The sequence below is a fragment of the Heterodontus francisci genome, chromosome 19 (genome assembly GCF_036365525.1).
Source record: "Heterodontus francisci isolate sHetFra1 chromosome 19, sHetFra1.hap1, whole genome shotgun sequence".
Lineage (NCBI taxonomy): Eukaryota > Metazoa > Chordata > Chondrichthyes > Heterodontiformes > Heterodontidae > Heterodontus > Heterodontus francisci.
In genome coordinates, this window is record NC_090389.1 from 82,708,387 (window position 1) to 82,730,633 (window position 22,247).

A 22,247-nucleotide genomic window follows, 5' to 3' on the forward strand; every position below is an offset into this window, starting at 1 on the left:
CACTAGAGTAAGAATTTTAACAAATGAAATTCTGGCACTCTAGCCTTACTGTCCTTCTTCCTCCCCCCAACCTCTGCCATTCACTCCTCTTCTGTTTTGATTATTATAAATGTATATGGTGTTACAAAGTGCTCATATATTTTTTAAATATATGTTTTTGAGGACTCGTATTTAAATTGTGGAGATGGATTTGTGGAGAAGGCTGAAGATTTCATAGAAGCTGGACTTTGCTTTGTTGTTGACAGTTCATTGAAAGGACACTGAGATGTTGTTTTGGACAGTGTGTTGGGGTGTGAACTATTTTGAAGACAGTTGGAGAAAATCAACCAAGAAAGCAGCCACCATCAGCTCATCCTCTTCCATCTCTTTGAGAACTTCCTGAGAATCGAGTGTGAGAAATAGAGAAACTGTTGTTGTATTTCTTCTGAAAAGCCTGCCAAACTGATCCTCAACGTTGCCTGAAAGGAACTGCTCTAGAAAGATCCCAGTGACAGCCATCTATGCATATTTGGGACACCAAACCAAAAAGGGACAAATGACATCTTTCCATATCTTCTCCTTTTTCTTCAAGAATTATCAAGTATTTTGCCGAAGTATTTTTGTCCTTTTTTTGTAACAGACCTCTGCAGAGAGAATTTCTGTATTTTTTCCTTGTGAGTGTGAGTTTGTATGTGGGGAATTTAAAAAGGGGAACTTTCATATTTCAATCTGTGTGTTAATGGATAAGTCTTGTTTGACAAACAGATAATTTTGTTGTTTATTAAAGAAACCTGGTTGGTATATTTTATTCTGGGATAAAGAGTAGAGTATATGATGGACTGCATCGGTAACTGGGTTAACATTTTTTAAAATATATGTTGTGACCTGTGGAGAAATGGAGCTAGAAAAGACAGTGCATCCTCCTGCCTTGGTTGTAACACTGTCAAACATATCGTAGTCTATCAATATTTTATCTTTTCATTCTCTACAACACACACACACACACACACACACACACACACACACACACACACACACACACACACACAAAAATAAAGTTCAAATATTCTGATCTATTCTTGCTGTCATTATCCATTTTGTGCGTAATGCCCCAAAGCTACATTTCTACCCATTCAAATCCCAAAGCTTTCTGATTGACAATCATGCAATAGGTTACGAAGGGGTATGAAGTTTCACCTTGTAGATCAAAAAAATTTGATCAAACATGAACAACTAGTATTTATACCTGGGTTAAGTTTTCACATTTTTCCATTTATTTTCTACCCTTCTTTTACTGGGCTAGGTCCACACCTTCAAGTACCTCACCTCAAGTTACCATCCTTTATGCTTTAAGACTTGTTTTATATTAGCAAATCTCCTCTTGATGGTGACCCCACATTCTGTGCAATTACGCAATTTCACTTTCTTGCATTATCTTTGCCTGCTGAATGCTGTTGACTTTTGACTGAATATTTTCATTTAGAACTAAGAAGCTAACAGAGATGCTGGCAGCCCTGTCAAAATAATGTCCCTCGTCAATGCAGGGGAAAAATCCTTTGATGAGTAGCTGATGTATATATTTCTGAAGAGCATTAATGTAGTGCTCTCTGTGGCTGAGTGGATAAAGGCCCTTCTGGTATTGGACTAAGCCATACAGACCAATAGGTCACTAGTTTTACTCCTCACCTGTGAAAAAGCAGGATATTTGGGGAGGAGTGTAAAAAGATCACCCAAGATTCTCATTCTTAATTTTCCATCTAGTGACTGTACTGAAAAAGGTCCTTGTGTGGATGTCTTATGAATGAAGGATCTGGCTCAGCTGTGAATACCCTTTGTGATTAAAAGCCTGCTGACATTTATCTCGGGCATAAAGGGTGGTAACTTGAGGTGAGGTACTTGAAGGTGTGGAACTAGCCCAGTAAAAGAAGGGTAGAAAATAAATGGAAAAATGTGAAAACTTAACGCAGGTATAAATACTAGTTGTTCATGTTTGATCAAATTTTTTTGATCTACATGGTGAAACTTCATACCCCTTCGTAACATTATTATGTACCGTTCGTCTGAAGAGCTTTTAACAATGTGTTCAGAGATCATGTTCAAAGTTGCTTCCTTCCTCAAGTTGAGTATTTCAAATAGTTATGATTTGGTGTTGCCATAAATCTAGAACAGCCTCACTGAACTAACTAGTTAGAAATAACATCTCTTATTACTGACCGAAGCCTAACATTTCATCCAAACAGACCCCTTGAACAACTAAGATGAGGCTAATATTTTATCAGCCAGTTCTACTTTAAGACTTGTTTTATATTAGCAAATCTCCTCATGACGGTGACCCCACATTCTGTGCAATTACACAATTTCACTTTCTTGCATTATCTTTGCCTGCTGAATGCTGTTTTGCCTTTTCGTCCTTCATCTGCTGTTGGCTGCATTATGGTGCCATGTGTATTGACAGACACCTCGTCCAAATCACCAAATTGGATGTACACTGTTCAGCCAGCTTCTCTCTACAAGCACATGCACTGAGGATCCTACTGCCAACCCCATCTGAGATTCGTTAACTCAACAGAGTGAATGTTGAATTTGGGACTTCCCTGGTCTGTATGGCCCTGATCAATGTTGGACGTTGAACTTAAACTGAGCCATTGGAAGACCTTCCTCAAAAATTTAATAGGCGATTTTAGTGAACCCCAGTAAAACAAATGGCCACCATCGCCATAGATCTAATACCTGCAAGAAGTTAGCTAATGTTGTAATGATAATAAAAAGGCTTCTCTCAAAGTTTTGAATGTTGGAGCCTAATTAACCTTTATTTAAGGGATGAAATGTGCAAGATCTGAGTTTGCCAAAGCTCTCAACTTTTTTCTTTTAAATCTCTCCTGACAGAGGTACATATGATATTTATGTAACAAAAGATGGGAAGCCTCTACTCGTTGGCAAATATGACAATCATGGCAGCTTTGGTGAGCTGGCACTGATGTACAACACTCCAAGAGCTGCTACCATTGTTGCTACCACGGAAGGAGCCCTCTGGGGGCTGGTAAGTAAAGCTGTTTTATGATTCAAAAAATGGTCCTCGTTTGAAGCGAAGGATATATATGTTTACTGCATATAAATATTTATGAAAATTTGCGTAGTTCAGTTGTTATTGAACGTACAACGCGTCTCTAATTCTCTGAAATTGTGCTTCTATTCACTTACTTGAGAAATTGAATTTTGTAAATTATAATCTCTTAAAAGAAACCTCATTGCTGAAGAAAATATATAGGTACATCTCCCTTTGCATTACTCTCAGCAGGTCAGAGGCTGGGAATTCTGCGGCAAGTAACTCACCTCCTATCTCACCAATGCCTGTCCACTATCTACAAGGCACAAGTTAGGCACTTGCCTGGATGGGTGCAGCTCTAACAACACTCAGGAAGCTCAACACCATCCAGGACAAAGCAGCCCGCTTGATTGGCACCCCATACACCACCTTCAACATTCCCTCCCTTCACCACCAACGCACAGTGGCAGCAGTGTGTACCATCTACAAGTTGCACTGCAGCAACTCGCCAAGGCTCCTTCGACAGCACCTTCCAAACCTACAACCTCTACCAGCTAGAAGGACAAGGGCAGCAAATGCATGGGAACACCACCACCTGCAATTTTCCCTCCAAGTCACACACCATCCCGACTTGGAACTACATCGCCGTTTCTTCACTGTCACGGGGTCAAAATCCTGGAACTCCCTTCCTTACACCTCTGTGGGTGTACCTATACCCTATGGACTGTAGTGGTTCAAGAAGGCAGCTCGCCACCACCTTCTCAAGGACAATCAGGAATGGGCAATAAATGCTGGCCTGGCCAGTAATGCCCACATTCCACGACGGATTGAAAAAAACAGCTCAAGGGTGAGGCTGAGCGTATTGTAATAGATAGTGGTGTTGTATCAGGCTGGGATGGAATGTCATCAACAGGGTATGAGTCGAGGCTCATCAGAGATTCAGAAAGGTGTCGGAGGGAAAGCTTATTTTGAAACATGAGGCCCAAGGGAGTGAGGAGTATAAAGGTGGTGACAGTAAAATAAAAGGCTGTGTTTGCTAACAACGCAACCAATAGGTGGCACAGTACTTGCACATGCGCAAATGCAGGCTCTTCAACTGGAACGTCAGTGTCTGCGACGTTCAGGCAGCTGCCAGGATTAAAGATGGCACTGCTCAATTTATCACAGGAAATGCTTATGGCTAGAACGTTCTAGCAAACTAACCTCACATTAAGTTGGATGGAATCCCAGTATATGCTACTATTTAGTTATAGGATACTAACTATAATCCTCAGATCCATTTAAAATTCCAGTAATCCTATTAAATACAAAAGGAATTTTATGATTGAATTTCCATTGGAAGATAGTGAATTGGCACCCTGATCGATGGAAAAGAAAATCGGGCAGAGTATAAAATGTGCTGCCAATTCGTTATTGTGATTTGTTTATATGACTGATCAGGACTGATTTCAGCTGAACGCAGCTACTCGCTCCCCCCTCGGCAACTCGCTTCCCCCCCCACACTTCCCTGGCTGCATATGCGCAGCTTGGCACACTCTGATGACGTCAGCGTGTCGCTGCGTTGTCAGGAGTCACTTTGAAAATAAATAGTAAAACTGCAAATGAAACAGAAATGTGGAAATAAGGAGGTGTTGTATAGGCTGTCTGTACTTAAAGTGGATAATGCACCAGGGCCGGATGAGATGCATCCGAGGATACTGAGGGAAGTGAGAGTGGAAATTGTGGAGGCATTGGACATATAATTTTTCAGTCTTTCTTAGACTTGGGGATGGGCCAGAGGACTGTCAAATTGCAAACGTTACACCCTTGTTCAAAAAAAGGTGTAAAATTAACCCCAGCAACTACAGGCCAGCCAGTTTAACTTCGGTGGTGGAGAAACTTGTAGAAAGATTAATTCGGGACAAAATTAATTGGCGCATGGACAAATGCGGATTAATTAAAGATAGCCAGCTTTGATTCCTTAAATCATGTTTAACTAACTTGATGGAGTTTTTTGAGGAGGTAACAGAGAGGGTTGATGAAGGTAATGCAGTTCATGTAGTATACATGGACTTCCAAAAGGCGTTTGATCCAGTGCCACACAACAGACTTGTGAGCAAAGTTATAGCTCATGGAATAAATGGGACAGTAGCAACATGGATATGGAATTGGCTGAGTGACAGAAAAAAAAAGTAGTGGTTAAGGGATGTTTATCGGGCTGGAGGAAGGTTTGTAGTGGAGTTCCCCAGGGGCCAGTGTTGGGACCCTTGCATTTCCTGATATATATTTATGACCTAGACCTTGATGTACAGGGCACAATTTGTAGATGATACGAAACTTGGAAGCATTGTGAACTGTGAGGGAGATCGTGTAGAACTGCAAAAGGACGTAGACAAGTTGGTTAGATTGGCGGACAGGTGGCAAACAAAGTTCAATGTGGAGAAATATGAACTGATTCATTTTGGTAGGAAGAACATGGCGCAACAGTATAAAATGAAGGGTACAATTCTAAACGGGGTGCAGGAGCAGAGGGACCTGGGTGCATATATGCATAAGTCATTGAAGGTGGCAGGACAGGTTGAGAGCACGGTTAATAAAGCATACAATATCTTAGGCTTTATTAGTAGGGGCAGCGAATACAAGAGCAGGGAGGTTATGTATAAGACACTAGTTCAGCCTCAGCTGGAGTATTGCATCCATTTCTGGGCGCTGCACTTTAGGAAGGATGTGAAGGCGTTAGAGAGGGTACAGAAAAGATTCACGAGAATATTTCCAGGGATTAGGAACTTCAGTTATGAAGGTAGATTGGAGAAGTCGGGACTGTTTTCCTTGGAGAAGAGAAGGCTGAGGAGATTTGATAGAGGTATTCAAAATCATGAGGGGTCTGGACAGAGTAGATAGGGAGAAACTGTTGCCACATGTGAAAGGATCGAGAATGAGAGGGCACAAATTTAAAGTAATTGTTAAAAGAAGCAAAAGTGACAGGAGGAAAAACTTTTTCACTCAGTGAGTGGTTAAGGTCTTCAATGCACTGCCTGAGAGTGCGGTGGAAGCAGGTTCTGTCGAAGCATTCAAAAGGAATTAGACTGTTAACTGAAAAGGAAGAATGTGTAGGGTTACGGGGAGAAGGTGGGGAAGTGACACTGGGTGAATTGCTCATTCGGAGAGCTGGTGTGGACATGATGGGCCGAATGGCCTCCTTCTGCATTGTAGCATTTCTGTGATATATTTGTGAAAATGCTGAATATACACAGCAGGGCAGTCAGTCCAAAACATTATAACCCGTCTGCTTCTATGTACAGATGCTGACTGACAGACCTGTGTGTTTTCCATAATTTTGTTTGTTTTTATTTCTGGTAGTGACGGGATTGGTAAGGAATGAGCTGCCAGGTTTAGATGCTTAAGGCAGGAGGTGTTTCAGAGGTGAATTAGGTATTTGGTTTTACATCTTTGTTGGGCTGTGTAAGACCCTCTATCTGGTCTAAAAGTTTTAGCCTTTACTCTGAGTATCAATGGCACACAACAACTTGGATATTGTTCCACTAGATGTGGTACACCTTTATTATACCACTAAGCAATACTTGCGATAATACCAGTTGCTTAGCTGTCCTGCAAGCCGGAATCCGTCCCGATGGTCAATCCGCCGACCATGCCACCCTAACCACTACAGCAAATATGCTCCTGTGGGCTCTTTCTATCTTTTTTTGCTATGGCCCTGTTCCATATAAGATAAAACCTGTTTTCAACTCCTTCAATTGGTCTGCAATTACCTCACTGGCCTTTGGAAAAACAAGGTATATGGCTGCAGGCTTGGGCCTCATGTAGGAATTTCATGTCTCACTGCTTTAGAAAACAAAGACAGTTTCTCTGCTTTGTTATCTCTAGCATGATTATCAATCTTCTGACTGGTACAGACTTTTTTTTTTAGCTCTTAACGAGCAAGGCCTGGATCTCTTCCCGGATACTAGCACTTTTGCAATTTAATTAGTTTTGCACACCTCATTAATTCTGATAAGGCACTGTCATGAACAGAATTGACCACCTTGTGTTTTCAAGCCCGCAATAAAGTTCGTTGGATGCCTTCGGTCTGTATACTTCGATGCTCCAGGTTGCCACAGTGAGACAGACTCCACACACACAGGACTCCGCCACAACCAGTCTACATTCATTAATACAAAAGAAATAAAAGAAAGTTACATGGTTAAAAGGTGATAGTACATTAAAAGGTAAAATAATACATTGGCTTACAGCATCCACGATTTAAGTGTATAATTTTCATCTTCTAAGAACATTCCTACACTTTCACTAGCTTTCCCGCCAGTTTGTACTTTGAAGTTCCTGTTCATTATTTTCCTTGAGAACCTTTAACTTTCTTTTTAACTGATGGTAAAGCTTCACTGAGTGACCTACTTTGTCCCGTAATCCGCTCAATTTCTCATCTATGTGTGGGATTGGGGCTTGCTCTGACTCTTTATAATGCTGGAGGTGATCGTGGAGCTGATCAGTTGCATTAACAGTTTCCAGCCCCCGCTGTTCGATATAAACTATCCAGGCTAGTCCTATAGTGACTGGTTGTTGAGGGGTAAAACAGAAGTCTGGGTATGGTATGGGACAGCGTCAACTTCCATAGCAGTTTGATGTTTCGATGGTGGAAACGCAGTACTTTCCATTTCCCTGGTACCCCGACCTTGCAAGATTTCTGTCAGATAATATCGGTGGGAGGTATTGCCCTGTCGATCCAATCTGGTACCTCCCCCCTTTGGAGCTGATCAAGGTTGTCTCATTTGTTCCACCATCCACAGCCCATACGTGTGGCACAGTCTTGGCATGGGCCTCCAGAACCGCTATTCCATCTAATTGTATTTCCATTGTTCTCTGCCCCAGACCTGTTTGATTGGGCCCCCTCAGCTTGAATTGTGAGCTCCTTTATAACCCTCCAGAGTCGTTCCACATTCTCGTTTACCGCTTGTGTATGTAAAGAATTGATTAAAGAAGTCCCAGTATTGATCCCTGTTACTTCATCATTTAATATTTTTTTCCTTTGTATCTATGAAATGGGTTACGCCCCTTTATCCTTGTGGCCCCTATGGCGTCAGCAGCTTGTCGCACTATTACAGTGGCTAACATACTATACATAGTCTTAGCCTGTTCTGAACAATACTCTGGCATCCGGATACCTAATACATTGATCAACACAGGCAAAATTTTATGTTTTACAATCTATTTGTACAGGATATACCTGTACCACAGTGAGCTGACACACACTGATGTTGATGGCATATTTAGTCAATGTTTCAAACGGTCATGAGTAACCCATGAGGGCACTTCCCCTTCGTAAATTTGTCTCATGTCTACCAACCAGGAGCCATATACAACACACACATCAATTCTGGCAGCCTCACAAAGACATTTCTTTCCTCCTGGATGAATTTATTGATAGTCCTGGTATGATTCTCCAACTATTCCACCACCCTTCTCGGGTGAATAGTCATAATTTGGTCCTCTTTTTAGCTCAAAATCCTAGATGGGTATTCCCTTTAGTGATGTACCCATGTTAAATACCATGCAGCATCATTGGCTAAACCCCTTTTTTTTCCCCCCTTGATTTAGTCCCATTCCCTGAAGACTTGTAGTACTGTCTCCAACCCACTAACCTCGTCTCCAGGCCAATGGCTTGGTCCAGCACTTGTTCCAACAGTCGCTCATACAGACTCCATGTCTTTTTACCACACCAGTCTGGTAATCCTATCCCTGTTAAGTTCAACATCACCGATACCACCTCATGGTGTACATCATGACACAATATTCTCCCAGTAGGTATTAACACTAGACCATTCTTTGGGCCAGGCATGTGTTTGGGACAGTCCACTGCCTGACTATCATTGCGGCTAGGAGGTGGCTGCTTACGTCTGGCGGGTGGTGACAAAGGCAGTTCTTCGGACAATATAACCTTACTGGCAACGAGCCCCAAATGTACGGTCCTTGTATAGGAGCACATGTGTACACACCCTATTCTTTCTACGTTTGGGTCCAGCAAATGGTGATGGCTGTAGTGTAGCTGTACTGCACTGAATCAGATGCTTCTTTCAGTTCTCCCTTATTGTATTCCCACATCAAAGTCACTAGCCTTGGCTTGGGCCAAGGGCACATAATACAGAACCGTGCCCCAAGCCTCAACTCCACCATTAAGTTTATGTGTGCCTTTAATTTATTTTGTCCCCGAACCAGACAGTTCAAATCTGTCCAAGCAGAGTGATGACCTTCAACTTCTTCCTGGTTTGTACCCTTGGTGTGGCCTCCCATCTATTTCATCCCAGGTTCCCCCTGCTGTACCCTTACTGGATTCTCTTACTCTATTTCAGTAGCTTTACTATCCAATACAATGTTCTCATCTATTTCCAACCAGAAATCAAATATTCCCATTTGATTCCAGGCATTAACCATATTTTGCTTGTTTGACACTTTTTACTTAAGAGTAGTTTACTAAGTCACACCGATATTTTCTTCAAAATTATGCCGAATTTGAATGTGTTGTTGGACAGATAGGCATGTTCAATTTATTTCTTCCTAAAATAAACTTTATCACATAATATTCACAAAAACCACTTCGGCTTTTCCTTATAAATTTTTTAAGTCACTTTAAATTTCCATTTAAATGTTCAGAACACCAACTCATGAATTTAATTAATCAATTCCAATGTACTTGTGCCTAGGCTTGATGGTTTTGACATATCTGATGCTCATTGGTTAGTGTGTTTACACCAGATCTCCTGTTCTCAAGCACTTTGTTTTGGGAAATAACAAATGGCTTGAATGAGAAAAGGCCAATTCCTATTAAAAAGGCAAAGCCTTTAGTCCATGACTATGCTGTGACATTGAAAGTGTGCAGATAAATTGTTAAATTCTTGAAGCTGCTGGAAATCTTGTTGCACTTGCAGTTACCTGTGGAAGAAAAACACAAAAGCTCCATTCTGCTTGGAGCCAAATGGGTTAATTCGTCCAGCCATATCTGACAATTCAGAAACTTAAAATTTCATAATACCCAATATATGTACATTTTCATTCAGCAAATGAACAGTTGTGGTGAGCTAAGCTGCTAGCAGAAAGGGTTAACTTCTCTGGTTGTTTTAAAAGGGAGTGGGGCAAAGCTCTCAGATGGGTGTGATACTATCATGCAAATCTCTTTTTACACAAGTCTCTTTTTTAACATGACAACTCCCAATTATTTCTAATCACCTCTTTTATTCAAATTCCCTTTTTTTTTACTGTTTGAGTTCAAAACACCCGGATTGTTCCAAGCTCAAACTGTTTGTTTTCATATTCCATTTGGCAGCATCCAATCTTAAAAATTTCCCTTTATTAAATAATATGCTCGAGTTGTGACGCTGGCCAGCAATTGCAACTTAACCTTTTATAACCTGAAACATTTACCTTATTAATTACATTTCCTCGCTAATCCATGCCCATAACTCTCATTGTTCGTGTTTTTTAAACTTAAAGTTGAAACTCCTACCGCAAAAATCACAATTTCAGGAACAAAAGCACATTAAAATTTGAAGCACACAAAAATCATGCCCACAAATCCTTTTATTCCCCACACAAGCAGGAGCTCCCTTACGTTGTACACTTTACATTCTCCAAATACAACCTTAGTTTATCAACTAAACACAGAGTAAAAAAGCACGTGCTTTTTTTTTAAAAAAAGGGAAACAATAACAAATTGCTTCACTTGTCTTCTTTCTTCAGGTACCTTTCAAATCCGCGTATTCAAAACTAAAGAAAAAGTTAATTCTCACAAATAAACAAAGAACAACATTTTCACACACAAAAAAAACACACAGCAGCGCCAAGCATTCACACATTACGTGGCAGAATTTTCGCAGCCTGTAAACTTTCCATAGCCAGAGGGAGATTCAAACAGTATTTTCCATTCTCCTTTATTTCATCATAACCTTTCCTTTTCCCCACTTAAACCAGCTTCTAATTCCTGATGTTATTTGCATTACCCATTCTGTAATGATTCAAAATCTCCAACTCATTCTCACCCAAATACACTACCTCATGCAAAATTTTCTTCTTTTACCTGGGAGAGATGTTACAAAACAATAAAATCCTAACACAAATTCCACATCCCTTTAGACTTACAATTCTCACATTTAACTTGCCATTGAGTTCCCACAGATCCTCATTTAAACTTTTACATAATATTAAATTGACATAGACACGTTAAATAATCACATTCACACTTTCTTAATTCCGAACAACTTAGAAATATTGATTCCTGTAATGGGTCCCACAAAAATATATATGTGCATAAATAGAACAAGTAACCGACTCTTGTTTTCACCATTAAAGCTAGACTACAAAGTGTTAATGACCGTAAACTCTACAGAACACAGATAAGGACATTCATGCGTGGAATCTTCCAATATCCAGACAGACCTGAATAAAAGACGCAGTAACTTTCTTTTACTCACTATAATGTTCCTACCTGTGTTTCATTTTCTCAGCCTCATCTATCCTGCACTGTTGCTGATATTCCATCAGCCAAACTACTTTCATCAAGGCCTGCTTACAAGTGGAGCCCTGTCTCCACTGTTCTGCCTCATCTACCGGATCAGCCCCTTCAGGATAACCCAAAACCACCTCTGTTTGTGAGGTAGTTTCTCTGCCATGTACTTTGTGACTATCCCATCCATAATATGTTCTGCCATTTCTTTACCTTCAAGACTCCTGGCTGGCTCGCCAAATTCTGTAAGACCCTCTACCTGGTCTAAAGGCTCTAGCCTTTACTTTGAGTATCAATGGCACACAACAACTTGGATGTTGTTCCACTAGATGTGGTACACTTTTATTATACCACTAAGCAATAGTACATACTCGTGATAATACCAGTTGTTTAGCAGTCCTGCAAGCCGGAATCCGTCCCGATGGTCAATCTGGTGTAGAAACTTCTGTGTACAATTTCCGGATGGCTGACCACGCCACTCTAATCACTGCAGCAAAGATGCTCCTGTGGGCTCTTTATACTTTTTTTTGCTATGGCCCTGTTCCACATAAGGTAAAGCCTGTTTTTAACTCCTTCAATTGGTCTGCAATTACCTCACTGGCCTTTGGAAAAACAAGGTATATGGCTGCAGGCTTGGGCCTCATGTAGGAATTTCATGTCTCACTGCTTCAGATAACAAAGACAGTTTCTCTGCTTTGTTATCTCTAGCACGGTTATCAATCTTCCGACTGGTACAGCTATGAAAGTACTTTGATTTTTTAATATTTTTTGAGGATTCGTGTTTTAGAATTGTGGAGATGGATTCATTGGAGCACTGTAGTGATTCCATAGATGCTGTACTTTGTTTTCTTTAAAAGGGTTACTGGAAGGACTCTTTAAAAACATTTACTGGATGTCACATGTCTTCAGCTAAGTAAACAACAGGTGCCTTCTGTCTATGGGAGTTGTTTACAAGAGAAGTGACATGTCAAGATTTATGGTGCTCAAGAGTGGGTTTAATTTTTGAATACTGTTTTGAGTCAGTCGGATTTGTAAGAAACACCCAGCTCATCTTTTCTCCACCTCTCTGAGAAACCCTGCAAAAAAATCCAGTGTATGATTGCTGTAACGCCTGATGCCTCATTTCTCCTGAGAAGCTTTTGGAAGATTTCCTCTCGACATCTCCTGCACGAACTGCTTCTGAGAAGATCCCAGTGACCTGTCTACGTGTACTCAGATGCCAGACTGTATGCCATCTGGAACATAATATATCTTATCCTTTTTCTTCAAGAATTAACAAGTACTTTGGCCAAGCTTCTTTATTTTTCTTTAACCAGTGTGTGTGTGTGTGTGTGTTGGGTACTTAGAAGGCATATATATAATTACTGTCATATTTCAAACTGTGTTAAAGCTTTGCATCCTTATTGACTAAGTCTTTTATAATAAATAAATAGGTTTGTATATTAAAGAAACCTGGTTGGTGGATTTTATTCTGAAACTGAAATAGAGTAAATAATTGGCCGCATCGGTAACTGGGTACATATTTGAATATATGTTGTGACCTGTGGATAAGTGGAACTGGAGAAAAACAGCGCACTCCTCCCACCTTGGTCATAACAGTACAGCCAGACCTTTTCTTTTGCTCATAACGAGCAAGGCCTGGATCTATTGCCAGATGCTAGCACTCCGGCAGTTTAATTAGTTTTGCAGACCTTGTTAACTCTGACGAGGCACTTTCATGACCAGAATTGACCATCTTGCCTTGCGTTTTCAAGCCCACAATACAATTCATTAGATGCCTTCAGTCTGGGTACTCCAATGCTCTATGTTGCCACCGTGAGACAGACTCCACCCACACAGGACTCCACGACAACTTGTCTACATTCATTAATACAAAAGAAATAAAAGAAAGTTACATGGTTAAAAGATGATAGTACATTAAAAGGTAAAATAATACATTGGCTTGCAGTTGTCTGTCGAGATTGAACTAGGGAACTATCATAAGCTGCTGAAATCAAATCGTACAAACATACAGAAAGCTCAGACAATAGTTTACAGCCACACACAATGGACAAAGAAAATGTCTTACAGGGTTATAATAAAGTTGCACTGGTACTGCTAGTGTGTCCTTTGATTTTATTGCTTACCAGATGAGTGCGTTAAAGGGAAAATATTTGCAGTCAGGCTTAAAATGTATGCAGCCATGTGCATTGTCTGCAACTAAATGTCAGTGAAATATACGTGTACTTCCCATTCTGCCAACCCAAATAGTGCTATGGCTTTTGCCTGTACTCTTGTGGAATGCTAGAAAAGATCTGTTTGCTGTGACTAAATGAGCTGCAAGTACTTTAAATACCTGTTTTCTGGCTTCTTCCCTTGAAATTGGCGTTTACTTTTTTTTTGACAAGGTAGCCATTTTAGGGTGTAATACTAAAATTGCCTCAAGTTCAAAGTTGCTTTGTAACTTGATGCCAGATGGGAGCAGTTTGAAACCTGGTGGAGAAAGTAGCCTCACACTGTTTGGTTGACCATACCATCTTCTGCCAGTGTCTCTCCGCTGTCATCCAGCTGAGTTGGACTGCACTCACCTGGTTCCATTCTTATCCAGTTGTAGCTAGAGAATCACCTGCAATGGCTTCTCTTCCTGCTCTTGCACCATTATTTCTGGTGTTTCCCAAAGATCTATCCCCAGCCCCCTCCTATTGCTTAGTTACATGCTGCCCCTCGGCAGCATCATTGGAAAACAGAGAGTCAGTTTTCACACGTATGCTGACAACACCCAGCTCTACCTCGCTCGACTCCTTCACTTTCTCTCAATTGTTAGACTATGACATCCAGTACTGGATGAGCAGAAATTTCCACCAGTTAATTATTGGGAAGACCAAAGCCATTGTCTTCAGTTCCCGCCATAAACTCTATTCCCTAGCCACCGACTCCATTCGTTTCCCTGGCAACTGTCTGAGGCTGAACCAGACTGTTGCAGCCTTGATGTCATGTTTGACCCTGAGATGAGCTTCCAAACATATATCTGCACCATTATTAAGACTGCCTATTTCCACCTCCATAACACTGCATGACTCTACCCCTTCCTCAGCTTATCTGCTGCTGAAACCCTCATTCATGCCTTTGTTAACCTCTAGACTTGACTGTTCCAGAGCACTCCTGGCTGGCCTTTCACATTCTACCCTCCGTAAACTTGAGGTCAGCCAAATATCTGCTACCCATGTCCTGACTCAAACCAAGTCCTGTTCCCCTATCACCCCTGTGTTCGCTGACCTGCATTAGTTCCGGGTTATGCAATACCTATATTTTAATATGCTTATCATTATTTTTCAAATCCCTCCATGGCCTCGCTCCTCTCTCTCTCTGTAATCTCCTCCAGCCCCACAACCCTCCAAGATATTTGCACTCATATAATTCTGGTCTCTTGGGCATCGTTGATTTTAATTGTTCCACCATCGGTGGTTGTACCTTCAGTTGCCTAGGCCCTAAGCTCTGAAATTCTCACCCTAAACCTTTCCAACTCTCTGCTTCTCTTTCTCCTTAAAGACGCTTCTTAAAACCTACCACTTTGACCAAGCTTTTGATCGCCTGTCCCAATATTGTCTTCTCTGGTGCAGTGTCCCATTTTGCTTTATATTACTCCTGTAAAGCACTTTAGGACGTTTTATTACATTAAACGCACAATATAAATACTACTTGTTGTTAGACTGTCAATGGTGTATTAACTGCAGTGCGGTATCAAAATTGGTCTACAAATTACTCAGGCATGCTTTGGACCTCCTGGACATTTACACAGAGCTTGTTTTAACATACACCAAGTCTGGGCACACACGCACCTACGCTATTATTGCGAGTGCTTCCTTTTTTTATTATTAAATTGAGGATTTGTGTTTTAAAACTGAAAAAAGATTCCATAGATGCTGGAATTTGTTTTTTTTTTAAAGAGGTCATCAGAAGGTCTTTTGGACTTAGCTTGCAAACAACAGTTACTGGAAGGCAATAAAAACAAAAAATGCTGGAAATACTCAGCTCTGGCAGCATATGTGGAGAAAGAAGCAGAGTTACTGTTTCAGGTCAGTGACCTTTCATCAGAACTCCTGATGAAAGGTCACTGACCTGAAACGTTAACTCTGCTTCTCTCTCCACAGATACTGCCAGACCTGCTGAGTATTTCCAGCATTTTTTGTTTTTATTTCAGATTTGCAGCATCTGCAGTATCTTGCTTTTATTTAAGTTACTGGAAGTCACCTGTTTTCAGATTAATACCCAGCAGGGGACTTTTTTGAGTTGAGGAAGATGTTTACAAAGAAGTGACTGGTCAAAATTGATGGGGGTGAGGAGGCTTAACTCCTGGGATATTTTTGGTTTCGCTTTTGATAGGCAGTTGGGGTATGGACAGAGTTTTTAAAAGGTGTTAAAGAATCAACCTGCCAAGGACAACACCCATCTTGGCCTTTTCCAGCTCTTTGAAAAGCCTGTCAGTTTTCCCATCTCTTTGAGAAGCTCTTAGAAATGAGTATAAGAAATAAAGAAATTGATGCTGCGTTCCTTCTACAAGGCCTGCCTGAAACCCCTGTTGCTGCATTTCTCCTGGAAAGCATGCCCAAACTGATCTTCAATGTCGCTTGAAAAGAACTGTTTTAGGAAGATCCCAGTGACAGCCGTCTACGCGTATTTGGGACGCCAAACTAAAACAAAGAGTAAATCTTTTTTTGGTTAACCTGTGTGTGTGTGTGTGTAAAAAGGGAACTTTTATATTTCAATCTGTGTGTTAAAACCATAGAAAAATTGCAGCGCAGAAGGAGCCCATTCAGCCCGTCGTGTCCGTGCCGTAATGCTTTGCTTTGTTACTGGTTAAGGCTTAGAGCCATACAACACAGAAACAGGCCCTTCTGCCCATCGTGTCTGTGTCGGCAGTCAAGCACATATCTATTCTAATCCCATTTTCCAGCACTTGGCCCATAGCCTTGTATGCTATGGCGTTTCAAGTGCTCATCTAAATACTTATTAAATGTTGTGAGGGTTCCTGCCTCCACCATCTCTTCAGGCAGTGCGTTCCAGATTCCAACCACCCTCTGGGTGAAATTTTTTTTCCTCAAATCCCCTTTAAACCTCCTGCCCCTTACCTTAAATCTGTGTCCCCTAATTATTGACACCTCTGCTAAGGGAAAAAGTTTCTTCCTATCTACCCTATCTATGCCCCTCATAATTTTGTATACTTCAATCAGGTCCCCCCTCAGCCTTCTGTGCTCTAGGGAAAGCAACCCTAGCCTATCCAGTCTCTCTTCATAGCTGAAATGCTCCAGCCCAGGCAACATCCTTGTGAATCTCCTCTGCATCCTCTCCAGAGCAATCATATCCTTCCTATAGTGCGGCGATCCAGAACTGTACACAGCATTCCAGCTGTGGCCGAATCAGCGTTTTATACTGCTCCATCATAACCTCCCTGCTCTTATATTCTGTGCCTCGGCTAATAAAGGCAAGTATCCCATATGCCTTCCTAACCACCTTATCTACCTGTATTGCTGCCTTCAGTAATCTATGGACAAGTACACCAAGGTCCCGCTGACCCTCTGTACTTCCTAGGGTCCTACCAGCCATTGTATATTCCCTTGCCTTGTCAGTCCTCCCAAAATGCATCACCTCACACTTCTCAGGATTAAATTCCATTTGCCACCACTCTGCCCATCTTACCAGCCCATTTATATCTTCCTGTAATCTGAGGTTTTTCTCCTCACTATTTACGACACCACCAATTTTCGTATCATCTGCGAACTTACTGATCATATCTCCTATAGTCACGTCCAAATCATTAATGTACGCTACAAACAGCAAGGGTCCCAGCACCGATCCCTGTGGTACATCACTGGTCACAGGCTTCCAATCGCAAAAACAACCCTCTACCATCACCTTCTGCCTCCTGCCACTTAGCCAATTTTGGATCCAATTTGCTAAATTGAACTGGATCCCATGGGCTCTTACTTTCTTGACCAATCTCTCATGCGGGACCTTATCAAAAGCCTTACTGAAGTCCATGTAGACTGCATCAACTGCTTTACTCTCAGCTACACACCTAGTCACCTCCTCGAAAAATGCAATCAAATTTGTTAGATATGGTCTCCCCCTGACAAAGTCATGCTGACTATCCTTGATTACTCCCTGCTTGTTTTATAATAAACTGATAATTTTGTTGCTTATTAAAGAAACTTGGCTGGTGTATTTTCTGTGATAAAAATAGTATCCATGATTGACTCTATTGGTAACTGGGAAAATATTTCAATATATATTGTGACCTGCGGAGAAGTGGAACTGGAAAAAGAGTGCACTCCTCCCGTCTCAGTCGTAACACTATCAATAGATTTAAATCGTAACAACTTGGCACAGTGCCTAGAAATACAGAACTCTGTCTTCGATCTGAAGGTTCAAGTCAAGTACTGTTGGCAATGTTTGACAGCTGCAGTGTAACTGCATGTATAACCAGATGTGCATCTGAAGTGTCGTATCCTGCAGGACCACGGACCAAATGCTGGGGTGTCTCTCTTTTCGGCCTGCACAGACATGATGGGTCAAGTGGCCTCTTTCTGTGCCATAAACTTTCTATGATTCTATGAACTGCCCCATCATACATTACCAATGCTGACTGAAGTTTAGAAAAGCATTCGTGAACTAGGTAAGGCATAAATCTATGCATACTTTTTATTTGACGCAGTCTTGTTACTGTGCTATAGAGTACCAGTTCTGGCTCAAGTCTGGATCACTAAATCTGCCTTCTTTATAGTAGTACAAAAACAAAATGCTGTGGATGCTGAAAGCCTGAAATAAGAACAAAAAAGGTTGGAAATACTCAGCAAGTCTGGCGGTATCTGCGGACAGAGAAACAGTGACGAAAAGTCAACGACCTGAAACATAACACTCTTTCTCTGTCCACAGATACTGCCAGACCTGCTGAGTATTTCCAGCATTTTCTGTTTTTATCTCTTTATACAGTACTTCATTTCTAATTCAAACTGGATTGGCAGCTTTGATGGAAACTGGAAATCCACTCCAACACCGCCATCTGCTGGGCATTCACAAATATAGTACCAACTAATTTTGATATTGGCACTTCAGTAGAAGCATAGGAAGGAGACCCAGAGGGTTACTATATATCTTCTGAAGTACAACTGTTTAAGCCTTTTTGTTAAAATCTTATAATGTTGCTTTATAGGCAATCGGAAGATATTGTTTTCATGATTAGAAGTGTTGATAGCTAAATTTATATAAAAAATTGTGTATTTGGATCAATTTTTATTTGCAGTTTTTGCTTTTTTTTTTACATATGTAGGTGATAGATTATCAACATGGGAGAAAACCTGATCATTTTGAGCTTGGTCGTTATATTACCTTTGCTGAGACAATCGGGCTTCTAAAAACAAAGTTTAACTTTTTTTTACCATGAGCATTTTGTCTTTGTCTTTTTTTATTGAGGTTTGCCATTATTACTGTAGGCTGCATTTCTTTAAACCAAGAGTCCATTACTTTTTTTATGTGGTAGAACAGGCTAGAGGGGCTGAATGACCACATTAATTCTGATGTTCCTCCTGGGGGTTGAATTTCTTTTTTAATATGGTGCCTCTTTTTTTACTATGAGGCTTTGTCGCTTTATTACTGTGGCGGCTTGTTACATTTTACTGCAGCTGACAGCTCATCACTTTTTACTGTGATATTTTATCACTTCAATTCTAAAATTATTGTACTTCCACTGAAAAACTCTTGCTGCTCAGCTGTAATATGTAGCCAGTTGCAGACAGCCTTGCATCTACATACTCCTACCATGTATAATTGAAATACTCTGTTCAGTCTCCCATGACATTACATGTGAAGATTCAGGATCTAAGTATAGTCTTCAGGAGAAGCGGGATTGGTGGGTTGGGGACAATTAGACCAAGATGAGCAGACATACCTCATTCCCCATTTTAAAGTCATACGTTCTGGCTTATATTTTTGGTATGAATTCCTTTGGCGGATTTATAATGGGAACTGCTTATTCAAGCTTGTCATGTTGTAATGGCAGCTGGTAATGCTGCAGCTTAACTAAGCATCACAAGTTTACATAAGCAGTTTTTATTATGAATGTTAATAAAGGGACAAGTTGACGAGAAGTGCACAAATAGAGATTTGTGATATATTACTAGGCAGGTCCTGTGGTGTTGCGCATGTGGAATTGACTATTATAGTCTGAAGGTGAAGATATTCAAGTGGGTGAGGGATGGTTGGACCAAGCTAAGCAGATACAATTTGCACTCTGATTTACATTCTACACACAGTACAGTAACAGATTCTGCCCTTTTTATACAATATTTTATTATTATTTATAGCTAAATAAAAAGACTTACAGCAATTTAGGGAGCCAAGGAGTAGAGTTGGCTGGAGAATAGCTGTTTCTCTGCAATGCAAGCTTAAGAGTTGGTCGATGCAAGACTGAGGTTTCGTGGTGCAATCTGGCTGAATGCTGTAATTACAGCATGACAAACTTGGAGATCAGAATTTATGATGAGAAAGTTGCACAAAAGTGATTAGAAAAAAATGAAGACAGAAAATACATTTTTGTAGTGCAAGCAGACATAAGATCTTTAATACATTATAGCAGATCTCTGGTGGTGTGGCCAATGGTGAGCCACAGCATTCACTGTTTTAAAACTATAAAGGTGTTTATATCACGTAGGGGACTGAATCAATGTAATTCCATTAAAATGTATTATGGGATTGTTGCTGGTACTTTGAGAATTGAATTTCACAACTTTGTCCATTATGCTGTGAAAACTCAAACAAAAAAAAGAGCCCTTTATGTATTACATATATATTCCTTTACTTACACTTATTTTATTTTTAATCCCTTCAATCCCCATTGCCCTGGCCAATATTTATCCCTAAATCAACATCACAAAAACAGACTATCTAGCAGTAAAACAGGTGTCAACCCTAATGAGACTCAGCCATTCATGCCAAAAAGCACCTGGAAAATTTAAAATAGCGATATCTTTCAATGATGATATAAGGGCACCAGCCTCTAGTACACAACCATGCTGCTGTCTCTATACTCTGCACACAGATGAAAGAAAAAAAAGTGGTTGAGCTGGCTGGAACCTGTAACCTGAAGTATTCCTGTATTTCAAAAATGTGGTGCTTTCTCTTGGTTTTAATTTCCATCGGTTCATTTCACTATCCTTCTTTGTAGGATCGTGTGACATTTCGACGAATAATTGTGAAAAACAATGCAAAAAAGAGGAAGATGTTTGAAACATTCGTTGAATCAGTACCCCTGTTGAAATCCCTGGAGGTACAGTCATTTTTCTTTACATTTTACAGAAAAAAGAGCAGCAACACCAATTTTCATTTACATAACATCTTCAGCATTATAAGATGCCCAAGGCGCTTCACAGGAGCAATATCAGACCTAATTCGACACAAACCACATAAGCAATTAGGGCAAGTGACCAAAAGCTTGGTCAAAGAGGTAGGTTTTAAGGAGTGACTTCGAGAGACCTTTAGGGACGGAATTCCAGTGCTTCGAACCCGGGCAGATCAAGGCAAAGCTGCGAATAGTGGAAGGTAACTGAGCCATACAGCGATTACGTCCCAGGCTTAATTCCTGTCTGTGTTGGATTATCTGATCTCGGGCAAGATATCAGCAGAAGTGCTCTAAAGGCCACAGGAGCCAGGGTTAGGTGATGGAGAAATCAGCCAAGGTTCTTGCTGCAGAAGCATGGACGTTGGGTGCGAATGGCAACATCTACCATATTAATGCCCCTTTAGTAAATAAATGACGATGGAGAAGTCCTGCTCCCTCGACCCTATTCTCATTAAATGCTGACTACCCAACTTCTCTTGCTGGTACCCATGTTAACAATATTTCCCTCTCCTTTTTGCCATCATCACCCCTCTCCTCAAAAAAACAAAGCCTTGACCCCTCCATCCTTGCACACTACCACCCATCTCCAACTTCCCTTTCCTCTCCAAAGTACTTGAATGTGTTGTCACCACCCAAATCTATGTGCACCTTTCCTAGAACTCCATGTTTGAAACCCTCCAATCAGGTTTCTGCCCCTCCATTGTACCAAAACAGTTCTTATCAAAGTCACAGATGACATCCTGGGTGACTGTGACAAAAGAAAACTCGCTGCTTACACTCTCGACCTGTCTGCAGCCTTCAACACAATTGATCACACCATCCTCCTCCATCGCCTCTCCATTGTCATCCAGTTAGGTTGGACTGCACTCTGCCTGATTCCATTCTAATCTTTCTAACCTGGTGTCCCCAAGGGTCTGTTCCTGGTACCCTCCTATTTCTCCAATATGTGCTGACCCTTGGCAACATCATCCAAAAACACGGAGTCAGTTTCCACATGTATGCTGACAGCACCCAGCTCAACCTCACCGCCACCTCTCTCAATCCCTTTGCTATCTCTAAATTGGCAGTTTGCTTGTCAGATGTTCAGTACTGTTTGAGCAAAAAATTCCTCCACTTTAACATTGGGAAGACCAAAGCCATTGTCATCTCAGCCTCGAACTCAGTTCCCGAGCTCTTGACTCCATCCTTCTCCCTGGCAACTGTCTAAGGCTGAACCAGACTCTTCGCAACCTTAGTACCATATTTGATCCTGAGATGAGCTTCCTACCACATATCCATGCCACCAATAAGACCACCTATTTCCACCTCTGTAGCATTGCCTGCCTCTGCTCTTGCCTCGTTTATTCTGCTGCTGAAACCCT

The 22,247-nt window shown here is 41.0% G+C and overlaps 1 protein-coding gene across 1 annotated transcript in view; it reads left to right on the forward strand.

Annotated features, from left to right (window-relative positions):
* Window positions 1–22,247, forward strand: part of prkar2aa (protein kinase, cAMP-dependent, regulatory, type II, alpha A) — a 403,140-nt gene that overhangs the window by 358,553 nt on the left and 22,340 nt on the right. Inside the window, exons 12-13 of the mRNA XM_068052117.1 lie at window positions 2,866–3,019; window positions 20,713–20,814. Of these exons, the coding sequence (XP_067908218.1) occupies window positions 2,866–3,019; window positions 20,713–20,814 (256 nt within the window). The remainder of the gene's footprint in view (window positions 1–2,865; window positions 3,020–20,712; window positions 20,815–22,247) is intronic.